At 40.9% G+C, this 14,336-nt stretch overlaps 1 protein-coding gene across 4 annotated transcripts in view; it reads left to right on the forward strand.

Moving 5' to 3' along the window:
- Positions 1-2,010: 2,010 nt before the first annotated feature.
- ATL2 (atlastin GTPase 2) overlaps positions 2,011-14,336 on the forward strand; it is a 67,695-nt gene continuing 55,369 nt past the window's right edge. For 2 of the 4 annotated variants that reach the window (XM_065929418.1, XM_065929421.1), the window contains exon 1: positions 2,011-2,149. In XM_065929418.1, coding sequence (XP_065785490.1) covers positions 2,032-2,149 — 118 coding nt within the window. In that variant the 5' untranslated portion in view covers positions 2,011-2,031. Of the gene's footprint in view, positions 2,150-2,507; positions 2,695-14,336 lie in introns of those variants that run through there. The other 2 variants (XM_065929420.1, XM_065929419.1) reach the window with 2 other exon arrangements.

Consider the following 14,336-nt stretch of genomic DNA (forward strand, 5'->3'; position numbering starts at 1 on the left):
TTAGGGGCATTACTTTGCCAACAAAGGTACATATAGTTAAAGCTATGGTTTTTCCAGTAGTCATGTATGGATGTGAGAGCTGGACCATAAAGAAGGCTGAGCACTGAAGAATTGATGCTTTTGAAATGTGGTGTTGGAGAGTCCCTTGGTGGAGAAGGAAATGGAAATCCATTCCAGTATTCTTGCCTAGAGAATCCCGTGGACAGAGGAGCTTGGTGGGCTGCTGTCCATGGGGTTGCACAGAGTCCGACATGACTGAAGCGACTTAGCAGCAGCAGCAGCAGCAGCAGAGTCCCTCAGACTGCAAGGAGATCAAACCAGGCAATCTTAAAGGAAATCAATCCTGAATATTCATTGGAAGGACTGATGATAAAGCTGAAGCTCCAATACTTTGGCCACCTGATGCAAAGAGTGGATTCATTAGAAAAGACCCTGATGCTGGGAAAGACTGAAGGCAGGAGGAGAAGGGGACGACAGAGGAGGAGATGGTGGATGGCATCACCGACTCAATGCGCATAAGTTTGAGCAAGTTCCGAGAGATGGTGATGGACAGGGAAGCTTGGCATGCTGCAATCTATGGGGTCGCAACGAATTGGACACGACTGAGCAACTGAACAACACTGGTTGGGAGGTCTCTTGACTAGTAGTGCAACCTTAACCCTCCAGGGGTCCCTGATGGGGCATGCTGGTGCTAAGTTTACTGCTTATTGTAACTGGAAGTTTATTCTTTGATGACAAAAATAACTCATCTTTGCATCTTCTCTTACACCTGAGAGGATGCATAATGCAGACTGTGGGCAATATTAAATAGATGTCTCACAGGAGATTAGGAAATGTAGGACATCCATCATAGGACATTAGGAAATCCATCTTCAAGCAGGGCTCATGGCTTGGGGGGTTGCCCAGGGTCACTGAGTCAAGATGCAGAGTTACCACGTCCAGGAGGAACTCCAAATCCCTTTCCAATGACACAGAAAACAGATGAATAAAGAGTCCAACAAACCCCCCTCTAGAATGGCACTCTGCAAGCTTTGATGACACCATTGCTTTTCTAGAGGTCATGCTAGATGAAAGGCTGTGAAAAGACCTGGACAAGACAGCAGTTTGGACACCTGGACACATGCCTTTACCAGAGAGAAGGAATTTCTAATAAAGCTGGTGATAAGGGCAAAGATCCAAAAGAATAGAAACCATGTTTCACAGAAGCCTCCACAGGCAGATATTTATTTTTAAAAGTGACCCGAACTGTCTCTAGGATGTCACTGGATCCCCACAAGACGGGTGCATCAGTTAGGAAAGGACCTGCTACAATTCATTTTCTGATTAGAGCGCTTTCTGGTTTGACCCTATAAGGGGCTTGGAGCAGGAGGGCAAGGGTATGCACAGTTAAGAAGATAGGAGGGGGTCTCAAGTAGAAGGAAGCTATGACAAAGCAGAGGATGGTCTCTAGGTGGGAAACGGTATGAGAGACTTGTGCGAAGAAAGATGGAAAGGAAAAGCAGGCCACTAGCAATAGCTCGGGAATGGAGGGAAAGCGAGAGAAGGAGGGGGAGACTAGCACTGGGGAAGGAGGTGGGGGATAAAAAAGGAGAGAAGGAAAGGAGTATGCAACATTTGCGGTGCACGAGTTAACGAATTATGGAGAAGAAACGTAAACAGAATTGGGTTACTGAATTGGGAAGGAGGGACTTGGTTCTCTGGAGAGTCCTGCGATTACACAGCGCTCAGGGGGTGTGGTCCTGACTTTAGGGCGGAGGGAGTGCGAGAAGGTTGCGGTGGGGGTCGCCGCCCAATTTCTCCCCAAAGTGGAAGCCTGGGAAAATCTAGGGGCAGGCAGGCAGGCTAGCAGGGAGGAGGCGGAGCGACGGCGCAGAGGGGCGGGACGAGGGAGGGCGTGAGGAGGAGGAGGAGGCGGAGGCGCAGACTGAGGGCGGCGCTAGGACCTGCCGGTGCCCCGCCGGCTCCCGGGAGGTTGATAAAGCGGCGGCGGCGTTTGACGTCAGTGGGGAGTTAATTTTAAATCCGTACAAGATGGCGGAGGGGGACGAGGTAACGCGAAGCCAAGAACCGCACCAAGGGCTGCGCCGCCGGCGGCGGACCAGCGACTCAAACACCGGGGTTAACCACGTCTCGTCCACGACCCTCCTAGGTACGGGCCGGCAGGGTGGAGGCCGCAAGGCCCGCGCAGGGAGAGGGCGCGGGCCGCTCGGGCTTGCGGGCAGCGGCCGCAGGCGGCGGGGTCGTCGTCCGCGGCTGGCTCCGCTCTCCTCCCGCCGCCGCGTCTGGCCGCCAGGCCTAGCCCCCGCCGCGCCCCGAGCTCCGGCGGCGCGCGGCCTGAAAAGGGCGGCCCTGGGACCGCGGCTCCCGCAGCTGTCGGGTGAACGGGCGGCGCGCGCGTCTGCGTCCGACCCGGCCCCCCTGCCCGCTCGCCGCCGCGTGTCTGTCGCGGTGTCGGCCCCGACCTGAGGGGGCGGCCTTGAGCAGGGGCTGCAGACCCAGGGCGAGGGGAGGTCGGCGGCGGCGCGGCTGTGTCCTCGGGAGCTCCGGACGCGCCCGGGCGACCTGTCACCCGGCCGGCACTCGCTGCCCTGTGTCTCGCGCGCGGAGAGGGAGGAAGGGTTAACCAGGTCGTGATGGGCCCGGTGGTGGAGGAGGACGCGCAGCGCGCGGGAGGAGCAGACACCTCGCTGCCAGGTCGGGAGGCTCTCCAGACACCCTTCCAGGAGGGAACCGCAGTCCGCAGGCCAGGGCTGTGTCCCGGGGCTTGGGTTCCGGGGCCCCGCAGTTCCCGAACCCGGTCTTGCGGGTAGTGCGTGGCTGGGATGCAAGTTCCGATTTAATTGTCAAAACTGGGCGTTTGAGCTGTTTACTAGTACTGAGACCATAGTGAGGCCCAGTCGGGCTGAAAGTGTCGGTGGTGTGAAGTCACCTGATCCTTCGCTCCCCGGTCCTACTGTAAAGGAGCGCCCCTGCCCCTTGGAAGACGCACTTGCTTTGGCGGCAGTGTTGTGTATCTCTTACTCATAACACCCTATTTTTAGGAGTTTAGCATTTGATCTTCCACTGTGGTGTGAATTGAACGCCTGAAATCTTGATTGAGAATTTTGATGGTACTTAAAGGCATAAAGTTTTTCCAAGGCTTATAATTAGTGAAAGCTTGAGCTTAGGTAAGTATGGCCATGACATAGATAAGCGTTTATTAAGTATACTGAGTGTGAACTGTGTTCTTCAAATTTCTCTCCGCAGTCTGATAAAGGTTCTGTGAGGTAAAATGTAAAACGTTTTGCTGAGAAACTTCCTTTAATAGAAACGTTTATGAGAAATATATTTGATCATCCACGTTAGCCCTTGGACGTGTTGAACGTATGTCAGAGGTGAGGACAAACTGGAAGTTTTGTTAAGGGACAGGGAACAGGAAATAAAGTTGATTTTATTATTGCTTGCCAACCAAAGCACTTGACAGAGCTGTTTACACAGAAAAAATGCCCCCAGAGAAGAGAGGTATGCCTTAAGTCTATTCTGGTTGGAATTCTCTAGTCATTAGTTGTTCTGGAATGCCGATGGATTGGTTAATTTAGCTCTTTTGGACCTGGGAATATGTGTGCGCGTGTTTGTTTACTTATACTGTTTTAGATGTAGTTTCGAAGCGTTTTATGTGCTTGCCTTATTAGGAGAAACATTACTTTATGACTCACAGTTATGAACATCGTTTTTAGGCTATGGCACATTGAGAAGAGATGCTATTCTTAAGACTTGATATATCGGGGTCGTCATTTATTAAATGCTGTGTCTGCTGCTCACAGGTTTTTGTCTTTTGTGTGTGTGTGTGAAGTTAGTCCTTCACTTGAAAGCCTTTTCTATCAAATGACTGCCCAAAATAGTCCCTCTTCCTGCTAATTTTTTCTGAGTCACCCATTACTACATTAAAAACTAAGTAAATTGACTGAGATTTGTGTTTAAAGTTAAGAGCAAACAGGCTGTGAATGAGTAGGTACTCATCTGGTGATTTCGGCTGTAGAAGCTCTGTCTCCCTCTGCTTTCTGGATAAAGTTGAAGAGTTGGGGTGAGTCAGGTGCTGCTCTTGTAGTTTAGTCTTAGGAAGATGCTTGTGTCTCTTTTAGTTTTTTATTCTTTTTAGGATTGTAAGACCTTATAAAAGACCTAGGAACTCTTCTGTTGACTTTGTAGGATGATAAGAATCTGTGAATGTGATTAAATCTATTTAGTAAAGTGTTTTGAAATTCTTCACATTTTTTATTTGGGGAAGAAGGAGCTCCCTTATAGTAAAGAGGCACTTATTATAGGGCAAATAAACCAGGAGTTAAAATAAGATTCAGGCCTTAAGTGGAATGCACCTGTTTTAAAACTCATTTTTAGTTTGCCTCTCTGTTTTAACTTTAGGATAGGATTTTGGAATACTCACAAGTGAAAGTAAGTTTCTTGACATTTTTAGACTGTTGCCAAAATTGTGCCTTTTCCATTTATCTGCTATTAAGCAGCTACTAAGGGTATACCTTGAGGACTGTCACCTAGTTTGATGCTGGAGTTCAAGACATAGTTAAAATTGTGAGACCTGGTAGTAAGATGTATTTTAAAAATGCATCTTATGCATTGTGTATGTTGTTTATGCTTAATTGGAAGACCTCTTTGACACACAATTGTAAGTAAAGCTGTTTGGCAGTCTGTCAAAGGGCCAGAAATGTACAGGGTGGGAATAGAAGTTAGACTTTTTATAATAGTGACTTACAGCTTTACGGAAGGAGTTTTTCTCTAGAGTGGGTGCAGGGAAACAGCTTAAAAAAAAATTTTTTTTAAAATGTGATGGTATTCTGATTGTCTAGCCATTTTGGGGTTGTATTGTTTACTCTTTGGGGCATTATTGAACTTTAGGAAGATAGATGTGAATATAGAATAACCAAACTTGATCCTCCAATTCATTACTCATGTAAGTTTCTTGCTACCCTTTATTCTTCTTTATCACCCATGATAGAGAAGACCTATTGAGGGTTTTCTCCATAGCTTTAAAAGTGGATATCTAGGAAAAAAGACCAACCTGAGGATATAGTGTCAGTAGGATAATACTTGATACATAAAGCACTTCAAACATCATGCTTTGATTTTATTCTTAAAACCTTCCTCTGGAGGATTTAAGTTATTGCCACTGAAGGGAGTGATTGAGACTGTTCTACAGTCACAGAAATGACTCAGAGGTACTCTTACTGCTCCTCACCAGGCTTGGAGGAGAGTAGGGGCCTCTTTTCATTCAGATTGTCACGTATCATAGTCATGACTGGGTAAAATTTTGTTGAATGAAGCCTGAAATCATACTGATGAGAAGATGGGGCAGTTAAAAAGTAAAGGTAGGGCAAATCACTTAGGTGGAGTGGGAAATTTTAAAGTAGAAAGGGAAAAGGTGGATATTGTAGAAAGAAGAATTAATAAAGTAGATGTTGGGGTTAGTCTTCTGGACAGTACAGTAGAATCTAGGGGATTCCCTTGCTAAAGTACCAGTTTAGTAAAGTTATTTGTACAACTTGTATTTCTATGATTGGCATCAGAATAAATAATAACTAATAACTTGGTGAAATGTGTAACTGATGAAAGATACTAATCTAGGCTCTCTAGCAGGTTTTACCTTTTTATTGTATAATACTGATTGTGGGGGCAGTATTTCTTTAACCATAGAGAATCAAGATAGTGTAGTGGAAAAAGAATGAGGAATCAAAAGCTGAGTGACTTCATTTAAACTGAGCTTGAAACCCCTCACATGCAGTAGTGATAATCATCCCATAAGGGCTGTTGTGGTAAACAAAAGAGGTGAGGGTACAAGTGTTTCATAAATTATAAAGCTGTGTGTAAGATACAGTAATGTATAGGTAAGAATATGCCAGGTGGACTACTTGTTCTGTTATATTAATATATGTGTATATTTGCAGTCAGAAAGTTTCTTTTAATTTTTTTCCCCTATAATGTGGACAGTTTAGTGTGGTCAGGAGTGGTGGGTAAATTTTTAACTTTATCTATAAAATGCTGATAATGTGTTCATGATTAGGGTTATTAAATGTGATTAAACTGCTTAGCTCAGTATCAAACATTGTGTTTGGTGGTACTTACTACTATAATGTGTGGTTAAGTCTTTGTTCAGGTTTTATCAGATAAAAATAAATGTTCATATTTCTCAGCTACCTTTATTTTAATAAACTTGAATTTTAGAGAATCATTTAATCATGTGACAAATAATCTTCTGAAGTTGTTTATTTCAGTTTCAGGATTCAGTATGAATCATGGCAGTTTTCAAGTAGAAAACATTGACTTTTCAAACAGTAAAGGTGGAAAATGTAATTTATGTCTGTATGCACAAGAATGCCTGAAACAGTGATTGACTTGAAACCACACTAATCATGAATCCCATAAAAAGCTTTTCCCTCCCTTTCTGTAGTCTTCATAGAAGAGTCTTGGGTAGTGATAAGAGCATACTTATTTTAATTTTGAATACTGTAAACTTCCATGGTCTTCAGAATGGAATAACATTTTTTCCTTCCTGAGGGAAATATCTACTGTAGCAAGCTGGTAGAGCCTTTTTTTTTTTTTTTTTTGGATTACTAAGGGGATAATCTGTGGAGGCACTTTAGAAACTTTAAAGCTTCCTATATGAAACTCTGTAAAGGGGTGAAATTGGCACCCCTTGAGCTGCCCTTTTCCTCTTTGAATGACTGGGTTTATGAGCTGGAGTAAAAGCTGGATTAAATTCACTTTTATCAGAATGGTGGGAGGGGGTTTGAATTTTGAATGATAAGGTGGAGAGAAATTTTGATGAAATTTGAACGAAATTCACCATTGTTCTTAGTTTTTTCGATGTCAATGGATGATCCCATCCAACCATCTCATCCTCTGTCACCCCCTTCTCCTGCCCTCCCAGCATGAGTCTTTTCCAAAGAGTTGGCTCTTCCTGTCAGGTGGCCAAAGTATTGGAGTTTCAGCTTCAGCATCAGTCCTTCCAATGAATGTTCAGGACTGATCTCCTTTAGGATGGACTGATCTGATCTCCTTGTAGTCCAGGGGACTCTCTCACGAGTGTTCTCCAGCAGCACAGTTTGAAAGCATCAATTCCTCAGCACTCGACCTTCTTTATGGTCCAACTCTCACATCCGTAACTTCACTACTGGAAAACCCATAGCTTTGACTAGATGGAGCTGTGTTGTCAAAGTGATGCTTTTAAATACACTGTCTAGGTTCCTCATAGCTTTTCTTCCAAGGAGGAAGCGCCTTTTCATTTCCTGGCTGCAGTCACCATCCACAGTGATTTTGGAGCCCAAGAAAATAAAGTCAGTCTCTGTTTACACATCTGTTTAGTCTTCTTTTGATTATGGAGTTATTTCTTACTGAATAATGCTGGCTAAACATCTTTCTAGATAAATCTTGATTACAGGGTAAGGTCTTAAAAGTAGATTTCAGGGTTCAAATGGCCTGTACAGTCTCAAATTGAAGATCACATCAGCATATCCATTCAGAAAGGTTATACCCATTTATTCTGTCTCCATTTGTTCACAAGTGAGTGTTGTTAATTAAAAACAGCCAACACATGGAACCAACACATAGAAAAATGGGGATTCCACTGTTTGTTTCATTTGCATTTCTTTGATTACAGTTGATATTGAAATTTTAACATGGTAATTGAATGTGAATTTTTTTTAGTTGCATTTTTTGTATTTGACTGACTCGACCGGCTCTCAGTGTTTCTCTTATCTTTGTAAAAGTTCTTTTGTATACGAGAAATTCTTTTTCATGTTTGCTTTTTTACTTTGTGGGTTGTTTTTGGGAAATACTGTATTTTTAAAAAATACTTTAAATGGTTCTGTATGAGTTCTTTCCTTAAATTGGCATCTCTGATGGCATGTCTGAACTTATTAACTTAGTACTAGTTTCTTGAATATTTAGGTATGCACACATGGAGGTTTTTTCGTTCTTTTTTGTTTTGAATTCTTTGTGAGATACTGATTTTTTTGTTCCTGTCTCTTTTTAATACCAAAGTATGGGCATCTGCTTCCCTGATAGCTCAGTTGGTAAAGAATCAGTCTGCAATGCAGGAGACCCCGGTTTGATTCCTGGGTTGGGAAGATCCTCTGGAGAAAGGATGGGCTACCCACTCCAGTATTCTTGGGCTTCCCTTGTGGCTCAGCTAGTAAGGAATCTGCCTGCAACTCGGGAGACCTGGGTTCAATCCCTGGGTTGGGAAGATCCCCTGCAGAAGGAAAAGGCTACCCACTCCAGTATTCTGGCCTGGAGAACTCCCTGAACTATAATAGTCCATGGGATTGCAAAGAGTTGGACACGACTGAGCAACTTTCACTTATGTGGGCATCTGCTTCAGTGCCTAGTAGGGTGGCAGAAGCTTCCAAACTTAGGAGCTGGATTCAGATCACCATCGTTTTCAAGCTTCGGCTTCCTTAACGACAACAACAAAAACAACAAAAAACCTACTTCAGAAATTTAAGGTTCAAAGATAATATTTTCAAAGCACCTGACATCTATTGAGTGTGCAGGGTTACTCCTTAGGGTAAAGGAGAGCCTGAAGGGGCTGCGACTAGTTTTCTTTTGGGGGTAAAGAGGTGGAGTAGGACAGTCAGGTAGAGGGCCATCCTTGGACAAAGAACTAGCTTTTTTCTCCCCTTGATGTTATGTTGCTATTTTGACACCTACCTTATAAAAAGGCTTTTTGTTTCTTGTAGTGAATATCTATGTAGAAAAGTGTGGAACAAATCACTCTTTCTAAGCTTTCATGTAGTTGGGAAATCAGATAGACCTTATGCATGTTTGTGAGTAAAGTTTACCAATAAGTTTCTAATTTCAGAAGTAGAAATTAGTGTGTTAATATTGTTAAGGAAGACTTGGGGGAAGTTGGGCTTATCAATTCTTGAAGTCCTTAGCAGAGTTGTAGGCTATACCACTTGTTTGAAAATAGAAAGATAGGCATATGTTGGGATGCTTTAGTTAAAGTACTTGTTCCTGCTTTCTAAGAATTTTTCTAAAAAGGATGCTTGAAATATTTACAAGCAATTAAAAGCAACTGAAAGATCAAATTTGTTAGAGCATGTTTAATAAAAAAGGATATGAATTTTTCTTTAGCCAAATACAGCAAATAATTTATTTAAATAACTGCTAGAAAAACTGTCTGAATAGCTCCCCCAGAGATGTGTGCTCCCTGCCTCTGTTTTTGATTATGTATGTATTTCTCTGCCGCAGGAAATCCTGACACTTAATCTAAAATTGCCTAACTTAGAGAAAGAACAAAGGAGAGGATAGTGAGAACCTTTGACATGCTTATCCCGTTTGTTTTTTTCAAATTAGTCACATTTTATCTAGCTGGAAAGATGGTTATTTGTTCCTTTTTGGCCCTATTTCCTTTTTACCCTTGCTTTTAGTAGGATTTTGTCTGCATTGAGCCAAGATTGGGATTTGAGTGTATTCTTTCCTTTCCTTTCTTTAAACTGCTGCTGTAATAAGTCATCTGAGGTTGAGTGTTGAAACAAAGTGGAATTAGTGTTTTGTTTCCAGAGACTTGACAGATACCTGTTTGAGATTTGTCATGAAAAGCCTATTCTAAATTTAAGCTTGAGTGTATTTTTTTTTTAAATAACTTCTTTGCTAGCTTGTTACCCCAAATTTCAATAGCTCTTCAATGAGTTTAATATCTTTTGTTTTACTGCAGAGTTAGTTTGGAGGCCCTCAAAGTGAATGATTAAACCGTTTACCTAAATTGAGGCAATGTACTCTGGTTTTGCTGGATTACTGATTGCTGTGTTAAAAAATCTTGGAGTCACTGTACCAACAGTACTTTTGGAAATGGAAATTTAGTGCTTTGTTGCTTTATAAAAGCTTATAGAGAAGAGAATGTCCCTTATAAAAAATATGGAATAATTTAGTATTATCTGTTGCCTACTCTAAAGAAGGATGTTGAAGCTAGCTAGCTCTTGCATGCATCATTTTCTATTTTTACTGTCCCCTCTTGACTTTGAGCTTTTCACCTTATACTCAGGCTCCTTCGTTTCCCTTATATCTGATTTCCCTGTTTTTTAGACTCATTATTATACTTCTTACTCACTCATCACTTTCAGTTTATCTGTGCAGCACAGCTTTGATCCTACCACTCTGCTTCAGAATTTTCCATGGCTCTCCTCAGGATAATGCTTAGCATTTTTAAACTTTTTTTTATTCTTTTTTTAAAAAAAATCTATTTGGCGGCACTGGGTCTTAGTTGTGGCACATGGGATCTTCCATTTTTGTTACAGCATGCAGGATCTTTAGTTAGTACATGTGAGACCTAGGTCGACCAGGGATTGAATCCAGACCCTTTGCATTGGAGTGCAGAGTCTTAGCCACTGGACCACCAGAGAAGTCCTAGCTTAAATTTTTAAGTTTAGCTTAATCAGATTTTCATGACTTAGAGAAAGGCAGCCTTCTCCAGGGTATCTTCATTGATAACCCTGGTTTAAATAATCCCAGAGTATCTGTTTCTGTTATACTGTCACTTTATACTTGTTTGTGTCAGAACTTTGAGAGTAAGGACTGTTGGTAGCAAATTGTACTTCTCTAGTGTCTGACAGTAGTGCCTTGCTCTCTGATGGCTAGTCTGAAGCAGTTAGGTTGAGAGAATCTTCATGACACATTGCTGAGCATTGTTGGAATCAGTGAATATGAAACAGTAAGTTGCATATTTGTTTACATGTACATATATATGCATATCTTACCAAAGATGGGAAAGGATAATTTTATTGCATCTTATGTTTTTAAAGTCTTCAATTAAAACCTACCCTTCTAGAAGTTTTACAAAGAAAAAATTTTTTCCCAAATGGGGGACTGTATAAATGATTTGCTAACCATAAATGATTAAGTTTTGACAAGGAAATTTTTTGAAAAAATAGAGAGAAAGATAGTTGTATGCTAAGATTTGTTATAAAAATGAGAAATAAACTTCTTTGCTTTTAAACAAACTAATTTTTGGTAACTTTTTTTTAACTATATAAAGATCTTGAGCAGGTAAGAATTTGCTTCTGAGTTTGTTCAACAAACCTGCTCATTTGGCATAGTTGGAGAATGATGGATCGGACAGTTACAAAGACTGGGTGTACATTGTGATCTGACCACTTAAAATGTTAGTTTTGTTTATATTAAGCAAACATCAGTGTCCTCCTTCATACAGATAAGAAAACTCTTAGCTACTTTTGAGGATTATATAGTTAGTTATTAGCATAGAGTAGGCATTCTATGTGTTTTTCTCTCTTCTAAAGTAAAAGGTACAACATCTAAAAATATTTCATACAGTAAATTATTTCAAGGAATGAGAAAATTCTTAATAATATCTCTTCTCCCAGATACCCAGTTCTTTCAGTCCTCTGTTCAAATGTCTCCTTACTAGAGGAGCCTTGCCTGACTGTTCTTTTGTCAAATGGCAACCCCTGTTTTCCTTTCCCTTAACTGGTTTTATTTTTCTCTATAGCACTGGCTTCCCTGGTGGCTCAGATGGTAAAGAATCTGCCTGCGATGTGGGAAACCTGGGATCTATCCCTGGGTCAGGAAGATCCCCTGGAGAAGGGAATGGCAACCTACTCCAGTGTTCTTGCCTGGAGGAGTCCAAGGAGACAAAGGAGTCTGGTGGGCTACAGTCCTTGGGGTCTCAAAAGAGTCAGATAGGACTGAGTGATTAACATTTTTCACCTTGCACATTTGGATCTTATGCACTAATTTTAATTCTCTTTCATAGTTTATTTATCAGTAGATATTTAGGTTCCACATTTTTTTTGCAGTTAGAGACAATCCGCCACTGAAAAGGAGCCATGTCTCTTCTGTGCATTGGGTAAGAATTCCTCTGGCATGTAAATAAGTTATCTGAAACTAAATGTAAAAAGTTTCATTACTGTTTACTTAGATTCTCTAAAATAGTGTACCACACAACAAAAGTGTGTCTTCCCATCTTTTTTTTTTTTTTTAAAGATACCAAAGATGCAGGCCCCTTGGGGTGACTTGGGTGAGATTTTCTGTAAGACTTTTCTTTAGAAGAAAAGAAAAGTCCTCTCCTACTGAGGACTCTTAAGTTGCAGAACCTAAATAGAATTTTTCTGAATTTCTGTCTTGTTGCTTAGAGCCTCCCAAGCCATTATTTATTCTAGCATTTCATAACTAGTCAACAAAATTGACTTCATAAACTGCCACCTTTTAAAAAATAATTTCAGTTGAAAATTTTCTAATCTTAAAGTATATACATGTATATTTAAATGTATGCTTTAAGAGCTGATTAATATTTGATGATAAACTTTGGGAGAAATATTTTGTGGTCTATTTTACATTTTTCTTCTATTTAGATAAATGCATAAAAAGCATTGTTATTCTTCAGTATTTTTTTTTTTAATAGATTCAGATTTTATTGTTTGCTCAATGTGGGGAATAATCTAAATCATCCATATTGAGGAAAATCAACTTTGTTTTATATAAACGTAAAAGTCAACCAAAGTCAAATCATGTTTGATAAAATGAACAGTTTTAAATTAGAAGTGAGTATATAATGAACAGTTTTAAATCGGAAGCCAATACTTTGGCCATCTGATGCAAAGAGCCGACTCATTGGAAAAGACCCTGATGCTGGGAAAGATTGAAGGCAGGAGGAGAAGGGGACGACAGAGGATGAGATGGCTGGATGGCATCACCAACTCGATGGACATGAGTTTGAGCAAGCTCTGGTTCTGGGAGTTGGTGATGGACAGGGAAGCCTGGCATGCTGCAGTCCATGGGGTTGCAGAGTCAGACATGACTGAACAGCATTTTTGTCTCCCAGAGACCCCCTGGATATACAATAACTTTTAGTTACTTTGTCTTTTATTAACAATATTTGGGCATACTAATTTTTAATTCTGTCTTTTAAAAATCCTATTTTTAAAGCAGCAGTGGCGATAAGAAAATATCCTTCATATGTGAAAATATTTTTAGCCTAGTTTGGTTGTTCAGTTGCTAAGTTGTGTCCAGCTCTTTTGCGACCCCCTGGACAGGCTCCTCCGCCCATGGTATTTCCCAGGCAAGAATACCGAAGTGGATTGTTCAGTATTCTTTAAATGGAAACAGCAAAGAGTCTATGTCATCACTGCCGGTTACTGTGGAAACAGTAGATTACAAGTGGAAAATAATGTTTGAGTCTTATAGGAAAACATTTTTTTGTTTATCTCCTGATTTGAGAGTAATGAAGGAAGGAAATATGAACTACTGTATATGCTCTTTAAAAGTATTTTTAAAGCTTGGTGATTAAGGATGGTCTTATTGGTCAGATGGGTAAAGCTGATGGGGGAAAGTATCTGATGTATGACATTAGTGCAAGGTCTCCTGGAGTCTTTAAAGTTTTCATTTTTACCATTTGCATCATAGTTCCAGTTTTATCCCTGGTAGCTCAGAGGTTAAAGCGTCTGCCTGCAATGCGGGAGACCTGGGTTCAATCCCTGGGTCGGGAAGATCCCTTGGAGAAGGAAATGGCAACCCACTCCCAATTTTCTTGCCTGGAGAATCCCATGGACGGAGGAGCCTGGTGGGCTATTGTCCATGGGGTCGCAAAGAGTCGGACACGACTGAGTGACTTGACTTCACTTCCAGTTTTATAGGAGAGAAATTTAACTATAAGTTATTAATGACAGTATTTTATAGGAGCAAATAGTTAAACTCTTTTTTGTGGTACCTGTTTGGCCAGTAGCTACTTCTCTTCTTAAAAAAGTTTGTTTTGAAGTCCAAGTTTGTGTCTTTGTCAGTATTCTTTTTCTGGGCTGCATCTATTTGGGCAGGGAAAGGGAAGCCTGCTATTAAAAGCTCAACCAGGTGATTGATGATGGCTCCAGACCAATACTTTTCAACCCTAGCTATATATCATATTAACAAATTAGAAAATTTTTTATATTTATATTTTTGAAAGTAGGGGTGTGTCAGGAAGCATTTAACAAGAGGCTTCCTGTGTGCTGTTTTGGATCTGTCAGGAACCCTCTGGCCCTTATTAATTCCTGAATATTCAAGAATTTAGAGGAGAGGCACGCTTTTCCGGGACTGAGAAATCCAGGCATTTCTCATTGCAAGTGATAAGTACCCTCTTCCTTTTTATGAGCCATAGAGTAAAAGGTGATTGTTTGCAACTCTGTCTTTGATAGGGATCATCTTATGTTTTTTAAGTCTGGAATTTTAATCTTTATATTTGCTGAGAATAACCACCTTGTAAGACAGTATATATGCCCACGCCATGTTGATTAAAACACCTTTGCTCCTTCAGAGCTTGGGTCCCCGTGTCTTTCTTTCTATTCTGTCTTTTTTTT

Source organism: Muntiacus reevesi, chromosome 3 (assembly GCF_963930625.1).
Source record: "Muntiacus reevesi chromosome 3, mMunRee1.1, whole genome shotgun sequence".
Taxonomy (NCBI): domain Eukaryota; kingdom Metazoa; phylum Chordata; class Mammalia; order Artiodactyla; family Cervidae; genus Muntiacus; species Muntiacus reevesi.